This window comes from Drosophila santomea, chromosome X, assembly GCF_016746245.2.
Source record: "Drosophila santomea strain STO CAGO 1482 chromosome X, Prin_Dsan_1.1, whole genome shotgun sequence".
Lineage (NCBI taxonomy): Eukaryota > Metazoa > Arthropoda > Insecta > Diptera > Drosophilidae > Drosophila > Drosophila santomea.
Window position 1 is genome coordinate 10833166 of NC_053021.2, and position 15957 is coordinate 10849122.

Consider the following 15957-nt stretch of genomic DNA (forward strand, 5'->3'; position numbering starts at 1 on the left):
CTTTAAGCGTGAAGGTGCCACCTAGCCGGAAAAATAAACACTTCATTAAAAGGTCACCTTTTTTTTTTGGTTTAAATATTTAAATTATTTTTATATAAAGTTAAAAAGGCTGTGGGGTACAATTACATATAACATTCTTTAACCTGACGTTGCGGTAACGTTTAGGTTGCTAAATGAAGACATTATTGAACAGTGCCATCTTTAGACTAATCTAGTTTTATTAATAGACTAAGAGCTATGTAAACAACTATTTTCTCGTCTTGAATTTGGGCTGCGCCTTGCCGTAGTGCTGATCGATGTGCGAAACGGGCGCCCGCTTCTTGTCGTTGCGCTCCTTATGCGATTTTGTGCGGCATTTAACGCTGGCGGCGCCCGCTTGATTTTTGCCCAACTGATGGAACTTTTTGCGCTCCTCGCGAATATTTTTTAGCCGCTGACGTTCATCCTTCAACTCCTTGTAGTTCTTGGACGCCTTTTTCAGTGGCTTGGCGCCCAGTTTAACCAACTGAAACATTTCCATCTTGCTCTTGTTTTTGATCACCCTCTGGTTTTTGATCGCAAAGTTGAGGACCTCGTGGCGCGCCTTCTTGATATCAAATTCGGGATTTAGTTCGATGCCGCCCTCCTTTGTTTTGTGGGACTTCTGGGTGCCATCGTCCTGCTTTTTTGGTCCACTTTTCGGCGGAAACTGCGGCTCGTGGAAGACAAGTGCCTGGAATTCGGTGTTCTCCTGTTTTTTCTGCAATGCCAATGCCGCTCGCGTGGGCACCGGCTTAAAATCCGTGCTGACGTTCATTATTCGGTCAGTTCTCCGATTGTTTTTAACAGTATTAGAGTAAATAATGTGAAATCAAAATATTGGATGCACATGTACAGTGCAAAAATGTACTAATTCATACGTAGCGCCTATGCCCATCTGGCAGCACCGGTTGGTGTGTGTGTGGCTTGTAAGGTGGCGCTTTAAAAGATTTGTTACGTCACAAATTGTCTGTATTTCAAAAAAAGCTTTTTTTTTTAGAAAAAAAAACTTTTATATTCTGAATTTATTTATATTTACTGAGTAAATTATTACTTTGTATAAAGTTTCTTTCTTTTTAGTAAAATCTTATCGAATTAACAACTGAACACCAATTATTTTCAACAAATTCTGCAGTTGTCCAACATTTAATATATAAAAACACGTTACATTCACATTATATTTATTTATTCATATTTAATATTCACTTCCGAGTCCGATGTCGCTGACCAAAACTCATCGGGCAGGGAAATCGCATCCCATCCCATTGAGGCCGCATCTTCAGCAATGGAGTCCAGCTTCCAATTGGTCTGGTCATCCAGATTGTTGAAGGGATTGGCATTCAAAGGACCCGACCAACTGGGCACGCGAGTTACTGGCGGTGGGATGACATGTCCGTAATCCTGTTTCCGATGCCGTGGCGCTTTCAGTTTGATTGCTGCGTTGGTGAATTGCGGCACAGACTCCTCCTCGTCGTGGGATGAGGTAGAATCAGCCACATTTACTATGTAGCTGATGGGATCCAAGCCGGTGTTGATTTTCTGGGATGATCGGCTATGGGGTCTCGGCAGGTGTGGATTCCCCTCTCTACGTCGCCGTGCCTCTCTGTTTTCCGGCTTCAGCCTTCCGTTTCCCAACCTGCCGCCATTGATGATGCTCCTCGTGGATATCTTCACCTGGGGCAACCTGGGCCCCAACTGAGATAAACGCCTTATTGCCGGCTTTCTTGGATGGGGCATGCTGAAGCGACCATTGGCGTAGTCATTTCGCGGATTTGTGAAGATTCCCGCCAAATATTTAAGCATTTTCGGTTACTAACAATTTGTGATGAATGGAAACTGCTCAGAAACTCGGATATTTTATTTTTTTTTAGCTACGATGTGACAGAAAAATTTCGAAAGATTTAAAAATGTGTAGAAAAGGTGACCCAAAATGGTATTTAAAAAGCCCATAACGTACTGATTTTAAAGTGGCTTTCAAGCTGTATTGCTTGAGTGCAAACAAAATTGTTGCTATTTACTAACTTACAAATACAAACAATTAATATTAATTAATTTCTGTTATTTAAATATAGATGATATACAGCAAGGACACAAACCCTTGACATGACATACATATATATACGTAGGTGTTCTGCACACTCGGTTGGAACCGCTCGGCGATGATCTGGCAACGTTGCGCGGATCGAAATAAAAAAGAAAACAATGCGCTGGCAAGAAAAGTGAAGCAACAACAAATAGCCGATAGAGTAGAGCCAAGGGAAAAGCGCAAAATGGCCAGGAACACGGGCAGTTCCTCGGGCTCCACGCCCGCTGCATCCTCATCCGGATCTGGAGCAGCAGCCGCAGCGGCGGCAGCGGCAGCAGCAGCGTCATCCAATGCCAAACAGAAACGTAGCCCGGGATTCAGTTTATCATCGAATTTGATTCTGGACAAGTGGAAAACGATGATCGGATGCGTCTGCCTGGCGATAGCCTCGTACTTTGGATACCTGGGCTATCTGGAGACGCGCGTGAACACGCCCTTCGATCACCAGAAGATGGTGGTGCATGCCGGCCTGGAGCAGCCGGATCGCTACTGGGGCTCCTACCGGCCATTGACGTACTTTGGGATGAAAACCAGGGATCCGCACTCTCTGGTCATGGGTCTGATGTGGTACACGCCCAGCAATCTGGGCCCCGGTGGCCAGGGCATTCGTCACTGGTGCGAACAGGGCGATAAATTGGATTCGTACGGCTGGACGCATCACGATGGCCGCACTTTTGGCGTTCAGGAGATCCAGGATCTGCCCTTCGAACTGAAGACCTCGTTCGTGAAGTATCCGGAGGGTAAGCAGTACGGCGGCGACTGGACGGCCAGGATCTCGGTGAGGAATACGACAAGAGCGTGGGACAAGAGCATCTCGCTAATCTGGTATGTGGCATTGGATGAGCGCACCAATGGCCATATTAAGTACGTGTCGGATGACAAGAGTCCGGAGCCGGGCGTCTATGGTGAGGCGCAGGGCCTGGGCGAGTTTCAAGTGCGTTTTCATGCCGTCAAGGGTAAGATCCTGCATAAATCCTACCTCAGCACGGTGGCTCCGTCGCTGGCCAAGCTTAAGGATACGCTCTTCTCACACTTTCGCGCCTTCGCCGACAAGCGTGGCAACCGCTTTATTGGGCTGCCCGGTGAGATAGTCTCGCAGAACGGCCTGCCCTCGTCCAATCCGGAGCCCAACTTCATAGCAATACAGATAACGGCGGAGGTGGACTTCACGCTGGACATCACCTACCAGTCGACGTCGGGCTTCTCCCTGGGCGAGTCCATACCCAAGCCACCCACGGGCAGAGCCTATCAGGAATCGCTGCAGGCGAAAATATCCCAGTTTGAGCAGCGATTCGAGGAGCGTTTCCAGCTGAAGCAGAAGGGTCACTCCCCGGAGGAGGTGAGATTTGCGCGGAACGCTTTCAGCAATCTGTTGGGCGGCATTGGCTACTTCTACGGCTCCAGTCGGGTGCAATCGGTGTACACCAAGAATCCGGTGCCCTACTGGAAGGCTCCACTGTACACGGCCGTGCCGTCGAGAAGCTTCTTTCCCAGGGGCTTCCTGTGGGACGAGGGCTTCCACGGCCTGCTGATCAGTGCGTGGGACGTGGACATCGAGCTGGACATCATATGCCATTGGTTCGATCTGCTCAACGTGGAGGGCTGGATACCCAGAGAGCAGATCCTGGGCGTGGAGGCGCTGGCCAAGGTGCCCGAGGAGTTTGTTACGCAGCGAAACAGCAACGCCAATCCGCCGACGTTCTTCCTTACGCTAAAGAAACTGCTGACCAGCCACCGGGCGGAGTTGTCCCAAAACGGAAGATTGGCCACGCTGGAGCGGTTGTATCCGCGCGTGCAGGCCTGGTTCAATTGGTTTAACACCACGCAGAAGGGTAAGTTATTAAGTCACCTATCCTGCTATCCCTGTCTATGTGGTGTTCATTGCGGCGTTCTGTTTCAGGTGAGCTGATGGGCACATACTTGTGGCGTGGAAGGAACGCGACTACCATGCGTGAGCTGAACCCCAAGAGCTTGTCCTCCGGCCTCGACGACTATCCGCGCGCCTCGCATCCCACGGACAAGGAGCGCCATCTGGACTTGCGCTGCTGGATTGCCCTGGCCGCTGGCGTGATGGCCGAGCTGTCCACTCTGTTGGGCAAGGACGATGCCAAATACTACGAGACGGCATCCTATTTAACCGACAATGTGCGACTGAATCGCCTCCACTTGGCGCCGTACAGCGAACAGTATGCCGACTGGGGTCTGCACACGGACCAGGTGAAGCTAAAGCGTCCGCCGTCCATGGCACCGCAGCAGCAGCAGCGGCATCATCATCAGCATTACCAGCAGCCGGAGATGAAACGTGTGACCGGCGAGGAGCCCACCTATCAGTTCGTGGACAGTACTTTTGGCTATGTTAGCCTGTTTCCGCTGCTGCTGGAGCAACTGGATCACGATTCGCCGTATCTTACCAAGTTGCTACACGATCTGCGCGATCCGGAGCAGCTGTGGACCAACTACGGTCTGCGTTCGCTGTCGAAGAGATCACCACTGTACATGAAGCGCAACACGGAACACGATCCGCCGTATTGGCGCGGCCCCATCTGGATTAATATCAACTATTTGGCGGCCAAGGCGCTGAATCACTATGGCAAGATTGAGGGCCCGAATGCGGCATTGGCGCGCCAAATTTACGCCGAACTGCGCGACAATCTGGTGGGCAACATCTTGCGGCAGTACAAGCGCAGCGGCTACTTGTGGGAGCAGTACGATGACACCACCGGCGAGGGCAAGGGCTGCAATCCCTTCACCGGCTGGACGGCTACCGTCGTCCTCCTGATGGCCGAGCAATTCTAGATCCGGTTCGGGTTCGGGATTCGGGACTCGGTTCCGGTTCCGGTCTGCCTGCCAAATCTGCTGTGAGTTCCTCAAACGAACATCCCATGCCCGGATTCCTTGAAATGATCAATGCGTTTGTGTTTGGAATAGCTGGGTTTTCTTTTTGGTCCCAATACGGGTACCAAATAAATGTACTTTAAATGTAGCAAAACTATGGAAAATCCTCTAAGATTCTTGTAGTTTTCGTGTGTCGGTTCGGTTGCTTGTGACCAACACTATCCAAAGATTATGGCTCGCAGTGGTCTTAAGTAGTTTCTATGTTAGTGTGCTAAGTTAATTAATTACCAGCAATGCGTAGCTTTTAAAAAACATGTGTTTGGCGATTCCGCGTCGATGAAAACCCATCTATTCCTAGTTAGACTGCCCCAATTGCGTGTAGTCCTTAGCATTTTCACGTTCCAGTTGCTGTACGATACTTAAGAAACTTTGACAACAAACCGAGTGAAAAGTAAACATTTCTAGCGTTAAATAGACGAATTTTAAAATTACAATCAAATTTGTAGTTTTATTTAAGTTTTTTCCGCTTTTATTCCATAGATCTTTTGAAATTCCTGTCGCTTGGAATACTCCGATGTTATAGCTATATTATACACGATTTCCTTAACTATATAGTACACACAATCGCACACACTTACACTCACAGGCAGATATAAATCGTCTTTTCTTCGTTTGCATTTCACTTGCGTTTGTTTTGTTGCATTAAAAAAAGGTACAAAAATGATATATGTATTCACGATATACCTAATGGAAAACTAACGACATAATTGCTTAATGTGTTCTACAATTACGCTAAAAGGAAGGAAAACGAGTTCAAATATGAAAAATGGTCAGCGAACGTGTCTCCTTCGAGAAGACACGGCATATACAAAATATTAAGGCGGAGTTCCTCTTTGTTCGGTGCTCGACTCAAGTGCTTAATCGTACTTTAGTACTTTAGGGCTAATTGAAACATTCAGATTGCAATGAACTCGAGATGTGACTAACGAACGAACTGAAAGCAAAGGGCTGGGAGGCATTTACAACGTTGCAAAGTGGTTTCAGTTGCATGGTTAAGTAAGTATGGTCTACAGAGATATATGTATATATGGCGCTGCCTACACACATCATGAAGTACATGGAACAAAGTCTTTATATGGCCAGGACCAAGCTCAATCTGTTAATCTCTCTATGCGCTAAACGCCACTGGATCACTCCTCCTTCTGCCGGATGCGTCGCCTGAACGTGGGCAGTCGGTCCAGCAGAGCCAGCAGAATGCTGCCGGGCAGGCGCTGGTGCTGATTGATCAGATCCTCGATGGCCGTCGCCACCTGTAAAGAAAAGCAAGAGCAAGCATTAGTCAAGTGTAATGGAAAGTAGTGCTGCAGTCACCTTAATCTGCAGATCCTGCGGCGTTAGGCTCTCATCGTAGGGTATGGGCTTGCCCAGGTACGTGCGGAACTTGACGGGAAAGCCGCCGTAGATGGGATAGACCGGAATGCGCACCTTGTTGTACAGGCGCATGAAGAACGTGCGAAAGATGCCCACCTGGCGGAAGCCCTCGCGCAGATTCTGCGTAAAGCAGGGAATGATGGGCGCCTTCGCCTCGATGGCCACCTTGGCAAAGCCGACGCGATTCCGCCACAGCAGCTCGTAGTAGTGATCCCCGAACTGTGCCTCATACACGCCGCCCGGCGAGATGGCCAGCAGATTGCCATCCCGCAGTATGCTCACGCACGACTGCACCGTGCCGGGACTGACGTGGAATGCCTCCGAGATGGTGCCCCATCCGGGCAGCTTGAACAGAAACCGATCGCCAATGGTGTAGATGAGGCGCTCGCGCTGCAGCAGCATGCGCGAATTCAAGTAGTACATGTCGATGGGTATGGCGCCATGGTAGTAGACAATCAGCGCCGGTCCCTCCTGCGGCACATTCTCCAGTCCGATCACCTCGTAGCCATGGTAGATCCGCGCATGTGCGTCCCAGATGGCGGCCACTATCTTGCGGCCCACCCGCCAGAAATTGCGATCGCCCTGCACCGCGCGCATTATCACCTGCCTGGAAAAAAACACAGGTGAGCACTAGTAATTCGTATTTATCATGGGCAATCGACAGTTGGAATGGGAAATTACATGTTTACATATCACATATCTTTTCACAAAGTGAAACTGAAATGATATGACTTTACTTATGTAGATATATACCCCAAGTTATCTGAATAGATCCCCAGTAATTCCAGCTTATTCATGAGCAAATTCTTGGGCATAGTGCCACAACATATAGAATCTCATTCTGGAGCTGATCGGAGGCGAAGTACTGAAGTTCGAGAAGGTCATTCGTGTTTGCTCAGCTCAGCTCCCGAATCAAGTGGCAGGCGGGAGGGGGGAAGGAATGAAGAGGAGCAAGCGGGCACTGATAATTATGTTTAAATTTAGTTGGCTGTCCGCAGGTGTTATCAGCATAAAATGGTCGTGTCTCTCCATATCAAAGAACTTATAAATCAATATGCAACCACATGTACATATTTTTATAAACAAAGTTCGCCTCACCTTGGCAAAACTGCGTTTAGTTGGGCACTGATAACAGGGTTCATTCACAAATCTTTTGGCCCCTTGGCGACCAAAACAAAGTCGGTCCGGAATCGAAATCGCAAAGAATCCCAGTCATTTCCAGGGAATAATAATATATGTACATATGTATATCAAAAAGATATTGGCATTTAGTCAGTGATTTTACAAGCGAAACTCTAATCTCTGGATCCAACGAGATGCCATTACTTTCTATGGATCAAGGTCGCTGGGCAATTTCGTAATTCTAAAAATGATAGTATAATTATCATGCGATTAACACGGCACAATAAAAAGAACACTCTTTATGCATTGTTAAGCTTTTATTGCAAAACTTGTCCATTAAACTTGTCCGATTAAACATGAGGTAAAGAGCTACAGCTATCTAATTGCATTCGATTCATTGTGGCTTCATAATTCCCGTGATTAGAAGAGGGGCAATTTGGGGGCGGGCTCTTCGACGTTATGAAATGATAGGCACCGGTACAGTAAAGCCTCCGATCAACAATAAACTGCCAGCCAGAAGGAACTGGTGATTGGATTTCTCATTTCTGTTTCTGTTCACTTCCACCGACGACAATTGAATTGTACTGAAATAAGGGCAGTTTCCACTGAGAAAAACCCAACTATAGTATGCCTCGTTTAACATATAAAAGGTGTCAAACATGCAACATTGTTTGGCATATAAGTACTGTATATATTTTATGACTTGTAATGCATTTTAAGCCCAAGTCTGCCATAAAATATAATCTTGTTTGAGCAACGAATTATCGTCGTACAAACAGAAGTTAAATGTTTGCATGGCCCTCTTGAACTTGGAACTGCTAACAAAATCAGGCTATTGTAACGATTTTTCTCTGTGTGCAGTCGGTGGGCTGCAGAACTCGCTCACCAATTTAGTTATAGCCATTAGGGCTTCTCGGCTAATTAGCATGGCCAACCGGTTGGGCTTTAGAGAGTTGGAAATGTATGTAGAATAAATAGAATCGCGCCAGTATGTGTTGTATGTGAGTATATATGCATATATATTCATAAGCTGAGTAAAAGTTGGCCGTGTCGATCACCTGCCGTTCAGCTGGGCTTTTCAGTATCGGTGCAATGGTCGAGGGTGTAATGTTCTTCAAGGGTCAGTGTTTCCAATGCCACCCAACTTGGCTATTTTCAAGTCTATATATCATAAGTATATATCTCTATTTGGTGCATGTCACAATTAGCCTGATTTTAAATCGACTGAAATACAAGCCGAACTGACTATTAATGCTTTCAAAACTGTTTTCGAGCTAGGAACAGCATTATTGATTAACACATGTAGATTATTATTATCGGCTGATTTTAGGTTCGTATTGCCTTAATATGCAGAAAGTGGTCAATTATTGCTGAGCACCTCTTTTAATACCCACAATTTCGCTGATTCAATACATATTTGGAGTTTATCAAAGTGGTAATTTCAGCATTTTAAGGAACAAACTGCATTGCGATTAAATTAATATCAGAAGTTTCTTTGAGAACAGTAAAAACTAAGACAAAAGTTGTATTCACTACATTAAGTGGCCAGCTTTTTTGTAAGTGTGACATATGGAGTGTGCACTGTATTCTCGTGCTTTGTTTTATCTAGCTTTTTTTTGTTGGCAACACTGGCTGCCCAACTCCCTCTCTCGCTCTCTGCCCCTCTTTCAGTCTTTTTCTCTCCACCTCCCTTTGTGTGCCCTTTTAATTACAGGTGCAGAGCGGGACGGAAGACGCCGGTTAATGGGAGGTGGGTGGTAAAGAGAGAGGGAGCGAGAGTGAGGGGGGAGAATTGGCTGCAAAAAGTGCGCGATCAGCATGAGAGAGTTCATTAACAGTGGAAAGGGAGCCCGAGAAGCACACTGTAAATGGTTGTAATTTTAATTTCCCACCGTTTGTCCCTTCATTCTACCCGCATTTCCCACAATTTCCAACATTTCCATTTCACACTGTTTTCGCTTACCTGTGCAGCTTGTAGATGAAAAGCACCAGAAACGAAATGTAGATGAGGGCCACGAAGACCAAAGGCAGCAGAAAGGTGACAATTAGCGGGGTCAAGAAGCGATATAGCCATAGCGAATAGTCCAGATCGATGTAGGAGGCTAAAATCACAGGGTATGCAGATGGTGCGCAATGGCGCATTTGTAAGTCAGCAATGCCCATTATCGGGCCCCAAAATATCTGATATTACTCACACAGCAGGGAGTGCAGCGTTTTGTACAGGTTCTCCAGAAATTCCATTTTCAGGCGCTTCCGTGCTTCATTTGTTGTTCTTGTGCGAAAGAGAAATGAAAACGCAACTGAAGCCGCACACCACACCACAACAAAAAACAAAAACAAACAAAAAATAGAAAAAAATAACGAAAGAAGAAAAAACAAATCGGTTTGGCCTGATTTTGTACACTTTCTTCGGCTCGCTTTGCGTTTCTTGAATTCTTTTCGATTCTTCCTGCTTGGCGATTCTTTTAAATGGTCATCGTGTCGTGCGTTTAATTTGAATCATTTATTTGCGCCGCTTGAAATGCATTTTATTTGCATGTTATTGTTATAGTTGTTGTTATTATTGCTATTGTTATTGTTATTGTCAGACGATACTGTTTGTTTGCTTGTTGTGATTTTTCTAGCAGAATGTAAACAAATCGCACCGCTGCGCTACGCTCAGCTCACACGCAGTAAAGACAACCGACGCCGTTCGCAGTCAGAAACATTGTGATCGCGCCGCACTTTTGTTTGGTTAATAATACTACAAAGTAGCGATTCTTTTATTGTTGTTCCTCCATTTCATTTCGTTTGCTTTTCTGTTGCTCGCCAACGTTCTTAACACCTGGCAACGCCAGCCCAGCTGTTCTGGATGCGGGCGCTGCCAGACTTCGGTTCTTAGCAGCAAGAACAGAACAGTGATGCTCCTATGGCAAATTACAGGTTTTTCTAGCCGGGCTAGGAAGTTCGAAAAATATAAAAGCGGTTATGGTTAAACTTTCGTTTGCATGTTATGAACGTAAAGTCCTTGATGAGTTGTATAAAAACTATGATACCGCCAACTTGAATTTTAAATATTCGCTAATTGGATGATTATCGATTGAAAGCTATCGATGGTTGCTGGATGCCGTGACACCGTCGATAGTATCGCCTGAGCACTGACAGTTGTGCCAGCTCTAGCACTTATCGACGTTAAATCGGAAGTCGCATTGCAATCGCATGCAATTTGTTTTGTTATTAATTTTCCAAATAATCTCGGGCTTGGTGCTGCTGCCAATTGTGATTCACTACGTCTATTACATAATAAATGCGATTGCCGGCGATTTGTGCGAGCAGAAGAGAGCGCAAAGAGAGCAGCAGCTGCAAAGGAGTCCCACTCCGCGCCACCAAAACCGCCACCCCGCGCACCTGCCGCCCACCGAAGAGGAGCCTCTGGTTTTCATAAACAATTTGACAAATTCTAGTCGCTCTCCGCCAGCAGCAACAACAATGCAAACAAACGATGACGCCAAGTTCATTAAAAAGTGCGTATGTATGGGATTAGATCGTGCTTGCGTGCGTGTGTGCGTGCGTTTGTTTATTTTCATGTGTGGGTGTACAAGTGGCAGAAGAACAAAAGAAATAGCAAAAACACTCGTCATACGTCAGAAAGAGAGCCACAATCACCTTGCGCTCTCTATTGATTTTCCACTTTGCTTTCAAGCTTCCTCTTTTTGTTTTTGTGGCTTGCAACCGTTATTCATTAGGTTCTTAACTTTGTTGGACGTTTAAATAGAACGAACGTATAAGTTAATCCACACTCAAAAGTAGAATATTCCCCAGGGGATTGAAAAGCCTGTTACCTCACTACGCATTGAACCGCATAATTTATGATTGATCCAACAATTTGTCTCGCTCTCAATCCAAAAATCAAACAATATGCAAAAACCACAACAAACAAACGACGAAGGAGGTGGAAAGGCGGCTCCATTGAACCGCATCCCACGGATAAGGCGCTGATTGTCAACTACCAACTGGAGGCCACCGTCTTCGGGGAGCCCAACAATCCGATGATCGAGGAGAAGAAGGTAAGAACGCATGCTTACACATCGCTGCACTGGGAGAAAATGTTGGTAATGCAAGGGTATTGAATTGCACAAACAGTTTCGGTAGTTTCGAGATGTTGATGGAGAGAGTCATGATTGACTTAGTTCTTAATTTATGCTTGCTTCTTAAAACTATATACTATCTAGTTATATACATATAAAGCTTATTAGTTCGAGTACTAACAGTTTTTACTCTACAAAAACATTATACAAATAGGTAATTATGAAAGTTACTTCTGTTTTTTCCGGTGTACCCCAAAAAGGGTTAGGGGTGGGGGGCAGAAGCTGACATTGAGAGGCCCAATCGATAACGCAACAACAACGGGGTCTGACGGGTTGCGCTCCAAGTAAAGAGTACAAAATGTAAAACAAAAAAAAAAGATACCCAAAAGCGGTTGGTTGGCCAGGTCTTTAACCTCAATTCACGTTTTTTGGCCGAGCGACAAGCTCATTTTTCGTCGATTGTTCACGACCATAAATAAATAGTAAGTCTCTTTTTTTGTCGCTTTCGGCCAGAAATCTTGGCGACCGTAAAAGTTTTTAGTTCAGTTCACATGCGAAGTGAATAATTGGCCACTGAAGTGCTCCTTAACTAGTTCCTCAAGTTTAAAACCGCCTTGGTAATTACTCGTTGTTTATAAATAGCAAAAGAACTGCGAAGCAATTAGCTTAATAGCACACTATTTCACTCATTACTAATGTATATCTTGTATTTAATCGCCCAGCACTGTCAAAAAATCATTCGACTCCGCTCGCTGAACGCCAAAACGGATCCGGCTGCCTTGGCACGAGAAGTGGTGGAGAAATGCGATCTCATCCACAAGTCCCAGCTAAATGACGTCGAGCAGATAATCTTCTATCTGAAGAATCGCAAGGATAATGCCAGCAATGGTAAGAAGTTCGGTTGTAATCGGATATCCACACTAATTGAATACCCATTAGATATTCCAGATAACAACACTCACAGCCGGCGATCGGCGGCGCTGCACACCTCGCAAACCCGCTCCTCTGCCCGATCGCACAGCAGTGTGGCGGCCATGACCAGCAGCACCGGAAGCGGTTCTACAGGAGCCAGCAATGGCGTGTCGAATGCGCTGAGTGCCGCCACGTCCACGGCGGATGTGTCCATCAACAATATCGATGAGTATGTGGAGCTGCTGTACGAGGAGCTGGGCGAACGCATCCGTGGCTCGGCCATGATCCTTCAGATGGCGCGAAATCCCGATAATCTCGAGGAGCTGGAAAAGAATGGTAAGGAAATGTTGCAGTTCCGTAACTTTAAATCTTACACATGCATTTATTCCATCATTTTAGAAGCCTGCCTCAGCGCCTTGTCACGTGTTCTGCGCGAGGATTGGCGCAAATCCCTGGATCTCTCCACCAACATAATCTACATTTTCTTCTGCTTCTCCACATACACAAAGTTTCATCCGCTCATTGTGCAATATAAGGTGGGAATACAGTTTTTTAATTGAGTTCTGAGTAATGACTTAATCTTTGTTGATCTACGTCAGATTGGATCGCTTTGCATGGATGTGATTGACTACGAGCTGCGCCGCTACGAGACAATGCGCAATGAGCTGGACGTGCGCAAGCAGCCGAATGGATCCTCCACTCCACACTCGGCAAAGGCCAGCAAGGAGAAGCTGAACCGCAGCACCGACGACTTCCTGGACATCATGAACGAGGAGAAGCCCAAGGAGGTAATTTTTACTTTTAAGATATTAAGAAATATATTGATAAAATAATCAATAATTTACGTTTAGATGGAGCCGCCGCGACGTCGCATTCCGGAACTAAAACAACGGCCCAAGTCGGGCAATTGGAGCAGCTTTCACGGCTCAATGTCGTCGTCGCTGATCAAGAGCCAGATCTTGAACAGCAGCTATCACGAGTCTCTCTGCGCCGGCGGGTCACCTGCCGCCGATCCTCCATCTGTGCCCGCTGAACTGAAGGCCCAAAGCAACGAGTCGCTGGACAGGAATGATCCCAAGGTGAAAAAGGAGGAGATCGATCGGTTGAACAAGCAGCTCAAGATCTTCGCCAAAAAGCAGGAGCAGCTGCTGCGCGTGGCCTTCTACCTGCTGCTAAACATGGCTGAGAATGTTAAGCTGGAGGAGAAGATGCGCCGCAAGCACATCGTCAAGATGTTGGTAAAGGCGCTGGATAGGCAGAACATCGATCTCCTGATGCTCGTCAGCACGTTCCTCAAAAAGCTATCGATTGTAGGCGACAACAAGGACGAGATGGGCGCCCTGAACATTGTGGCCAAGCTGCCACGATTGTTCCAGAGCACGCACACGGATCTGGTGCAGGTCACCTTGAAGCTGGTCTTCAATCTCTCCTTCGACGGCGGGCTGCGTCGTAAGATGATCGCCGCCGGCTATCTGCCCATGCTGGTGATGTTCATTAACGATGAGAAGCATCACGGCATTGCAGTGAAGATACTGTACCACATGAGCTTGGATGACAAAGTGAAGGGCATGTTTACGCAAACGGAGTGCGTGCAAATGGCCACTGATGCCATTATCCTAAACCTCAATGTTAAAGTCGATCTGGATCTCATTGCCTTGTGCATTAATCTCTCGCTAAATCGCCGTAATGCCCAGATTATGGTGGAGGGCCAAAGGTTGCATAGCCTGATGGATCGAGCCTTCAAATACCAGGATGCCTTGCTGATGAAACTGCTGCGAAACTTGTCGCAGCATGAGTCCCTGCAGCTGCAGTTCATCGACTATGTGGGGGATCTGGCGCGCATATTGACCATCTGCGACGACGAGGCCTTTATAGTGGAATGCCTCGGTATTTTAGGAAACCTGGCCCTCACCGATTTGGATTACTCGCAGATCTTGCAGAACTTCCAGCTGATTCCATGGATTAGGCAGATATTGGTGCCGTGTTCCAGAATGGACGATCTTGTGCTGGACACCATTGTTTACTTGGGCACCTGCGCCTGCGACGAGCTGTGTGCGCTGCTCTTTTGTCGCGCCAAAGTGGTTATATCCCTGATCGAGCTGCTCAAAGCCAAGCAGGAGGATGACGAGATTGTGCTGCAGATCATCTTTGTGTTTCAGCAGATCCTTCGGCACGAAAGCACCAGGGAGTATATGATCAAGGAGACGGAATCGCCTGCCTATCTGATCGATCTGATGCACGACAAGAACGAGGAGATCCGTAAGGTGTGCGACTATTGCTTGGACATTATCGCCATTAGTGACAGCGAGTGGGCCAAGCGCATCAAGGTGAGTTGCCTGCCAGCTTAAATAAGGCATGCCTGAGCATAAACATGTTTTTTTTGCGTTACATTGCAGCTGGAGAAGTTCCGCAACCACAACTCACAGTGGTTGTGCATGGTGGAGTCGCAGCAGGACCAGGATAATGAGCAGGACTACGCCGACCAGGAGGACGAGTGCGACAACGATCTGGACACGTATCTGCGCTCCGAGTACTTGGACAATTGCGATCTCTACAACGACAATGCCGACAATGACAGCAACAGCAACAGTAACCATAGCAACAACAATCCGGCCAGCCCGGCCATGTCCACCTACAGCAGACCACTTAGCACGTGAGTTTCGCACGTCAAGTTTCCAGTTCGATTTGAGTCTATAAGTGATTATTGCCATTGCACAGCTATCGCCGCAGTCAGGATCTCGATGATCTGTACAACATGACCTCCAGTTCCAAGTCGCAGGGCTCCAGCGACAACAACTTTATATTCAAGTCTAACAAATCCCTGGATACCGATGGCCTGCACGAGGAGCTGCTGATGGCTTAAATGTGGACAAAGCTCTTGCAGAAGGTCAACCCGAACCGATCAAATTTGAATTAAGAAGCTTCTGCTGTTTGCCCCCCGTGTACATGTTTAGTCACTATCTATCTATTAACGACCTTCTGCTTGGATTTATTGCATATATATTTATATATATATATATATGACACCTTTCACGCTTGTTAGTCAAAGACGTTAAATGATTTTAGCGACGCGGCAACTTTGTACTCAAGACATTCAAATCAAGCAACGGCGCACAGTCACAGATTAATTTAAGTTTGGTTACTTACTTATTGGTATGGTATTTTTTGTTATTTATTAATATTTAATTTATTGAGGCCTTGTATTAGTACGATTTATGGCTTAGCTTCCCCTTGGTTGCTCGCAATGCAATTACTGTGCAATAATCTCTCACTTAAAGTATTACGTCAAACGTTTTTAGTTGTACTTGTTTTAGTTTACCGAACCTTAACTTTTCGTTGTTTCAAATACCTTATGAACAAAAGTCAAATTGTAATATTACACAACGGGCGACGACAAATGAACAGAATGAAACGCCGAAGAATATATACAAAGCTAATGTAAATGTTCACCAAGTTTGTTTTGTTTGATGCCTGGTAAAAGGGGTG

At 46.3% G+C, this 15957-nt stretch overlaps 5 protein-coding genes across 6 annotated transcripts; 2 read left to right on the forward strand and 3 right to left on the reverse strand.

The window, feature by feature from the left end:
- Positions 1 to 200: 200 nt before the first annotated feature.
- Positions 201 to 896, reverse strand: LOC120455682 (uncharacterized protein C1orf131). Its single transcript, XM_039642091.2, has one exon. It carries the CDS (start codon positions 794 to 796, stop codon positions 248 to 250), a length of 549 nt encoding a protein of 182 aa, XP_039498025.1. The 5' UTR covers positions 797 to 896; the 3' UTR covers positions 201 to 247.
- Positions 897 to 1182: 286 nt separating this feature from the next.
- Positions 1183 to 1923, reverse strand: LOC120455988. The gene has a single exon (XM_039642544.2). It carries the CDS (start codon positions 1819 to 1821, stop codon positions 1204 to 1206), a length of 618 nt encoding a protein of 205 aa, XP_039498478.1. The 5' UTR covers positions 1822 to 1923; the 3' UTR covers positions 1183 to 1203.
- A 241-nt stretch (positions 1924 to 2164) lies between these two features.
- Positions 2165 to 5113, forward strand: LOC120455407 (mannosyl-oligosaccharide glucosidase). Its single transcript, XM_039641548.2, has 2 exons — positions 2165 to 3936; positions 4005 to 5113. The coding sequence occupies exons 1-2, from the start codon at positions 2178 to 2180 to the stop codon at positions 4898 to 4900; spliced, it is 2655 nt and encodes an 884-aa protein (XP_039497482.1). The 5' UTR covers positions 2165 to 2177; the 3' UTR covers positions 4901 to 5113.
- Positions 5114 to 5261: 148 nt separating this feature from the next.
- LOC120455408 (transmembrane protein 68) lies at positions 5262 to 10320 on the reverse strand. 2 transcript variants are annotated; one of them, XM_039641549.1, is made up of 4 exons: positions 9688 to 10320; positions 9456 to 9594; positions 6311 to 6977; positions 5262 to 6249 (listed from the first exon to the last, which is right to left on the reverse strand). In XM_039641549.1, the coding sequence occupies exons 1-4, from the start codon at positions 9731 to 9733 to the stop codon at positions 6130 to 6132; spliced, it is 972 nt and encodes a 323-aa protein (XP_039497483.1). In that variant the 5' UTR covers positions 9734 to 10320; the 3' UTR covers positions 5262 to 6129. The 2 variants fall into 2 exon arrangements, with proteins under 2 accessions (XP_039497483.1, XP_039497484.1); XM_039641550.2 differs by lacking the exons at positions 9456 to 9594; positions 9688 to 10320 and adding an exon at positions 7469 to 7653.
- A 325-nt stretch (positions 10321 to 10645) lies between these two features.
- LOC120457123 (kinesin-associated protein 3) lies at positions 10646 to 15918 on the forward strand. The gene is made up of 9 exons (XM_039644340.1): positions 10646 to 10995; positions 11421 to 11538; positions 12282 to 12447; positions 12499 to 12807; positions 12871 to 13007; positions 13071 to 13259; positions 13323 to 14798; positions 14868 to 15124; positions 15190 to 15918. Exons 1-9 carry the CDS (start codon positions 10691 to 10693, stop codon positions 15332 to 15334), a joined length of 3102 nt encoding a protein of 1033 aa, XP_039500274.1. The 5' UTR covers positions 10646 to 10690; the 3' UTR covers positions 15335 to 15918.
- The last annotated feature ends 39 nt before the right edge of the window (positions 15919 to 15957 follow it).

What these genes read in the sequence shown, in the direction of transcription:
- LOC120457123 (XM_039644340.1), top strand. Translation starts at nt 10,691, where the DNA reads ATGCAATTTGTTTTGTTATTAATTTTCCAAATAATCTCGGGCTTGGTG. An exon ending in CGAGGAGCTGGAAAAGAATG is followed by an intron (nt 12,808 to 12,870) that starts GTAAGGAAATGT and finishes CCATCATTTTAG; the next exon opens with AAGCCTGCCTCAGCGCCTTG. An exon ending in CGCTCATTGTGCAATATAAG is followed by an intron (nt 13,008 to 13,070) that starts GTGGGAATACAG and finishes GATCTACGTCAG; the next exon opens with ATTGGATCGCTTTGCATGGA.
- LOC120455988 (XM_039642544.2), bottom strand. Translation starts at nt 1,821, where the DNA reads ATGCTTAAATATTTGGCGGGAATCTTCACAAATCCGCGAAATGACTAC.
- LOC120455408 (XM_039641549.1), bottom strand. Translation starts at nt 9,733, where the DNA reads ATGGAATTTCTGGAGAACCTGTACAAAACGCTGCACTCCCTGCTGT. An exon ending in AACGCTGCACTCCCTGCTGT is followed by an intron (nt 9,595 to 9,687) that starts GTGAGTAATATC and finishes CTGTGATTTTAG; the next exon opens with CCTCCTACATCGATCTGGAC. An exon ending in TTCATCTACAAGCTGCACAG is followed by an intron (nt 6,978 to 9,455) that starts GTAAGCGAAAAC and finishes GTTTTTTTCCAG; the next exon opens with GCAGGTGATAATGCGCGCGG.
- LOC120455682 (XM_039642091.2), bottom strand. Translation starts at nt 796, where the DNA reads ATGAACGTCAGCACGGATTTTAAGCCGGTGCCCACGCGAGCGGCATTG.
- LOC120455407 (XM_039641548.2), top strand. Translation starts at nt 2,178, where the DNA reads ATGATCTGGCAACGTTGCGCGGATCGAAATAAAAAAGAAAACAATGCG. An exon ending in GTTTAACACCACGCAGAAGG is followed by an intron (nt 3,937 to 4,004) that starts GTAAGTTATTAA and finishes GTTCTGTTTCAG; the next exon opens with GTGAGCTGATGGGCACATAC.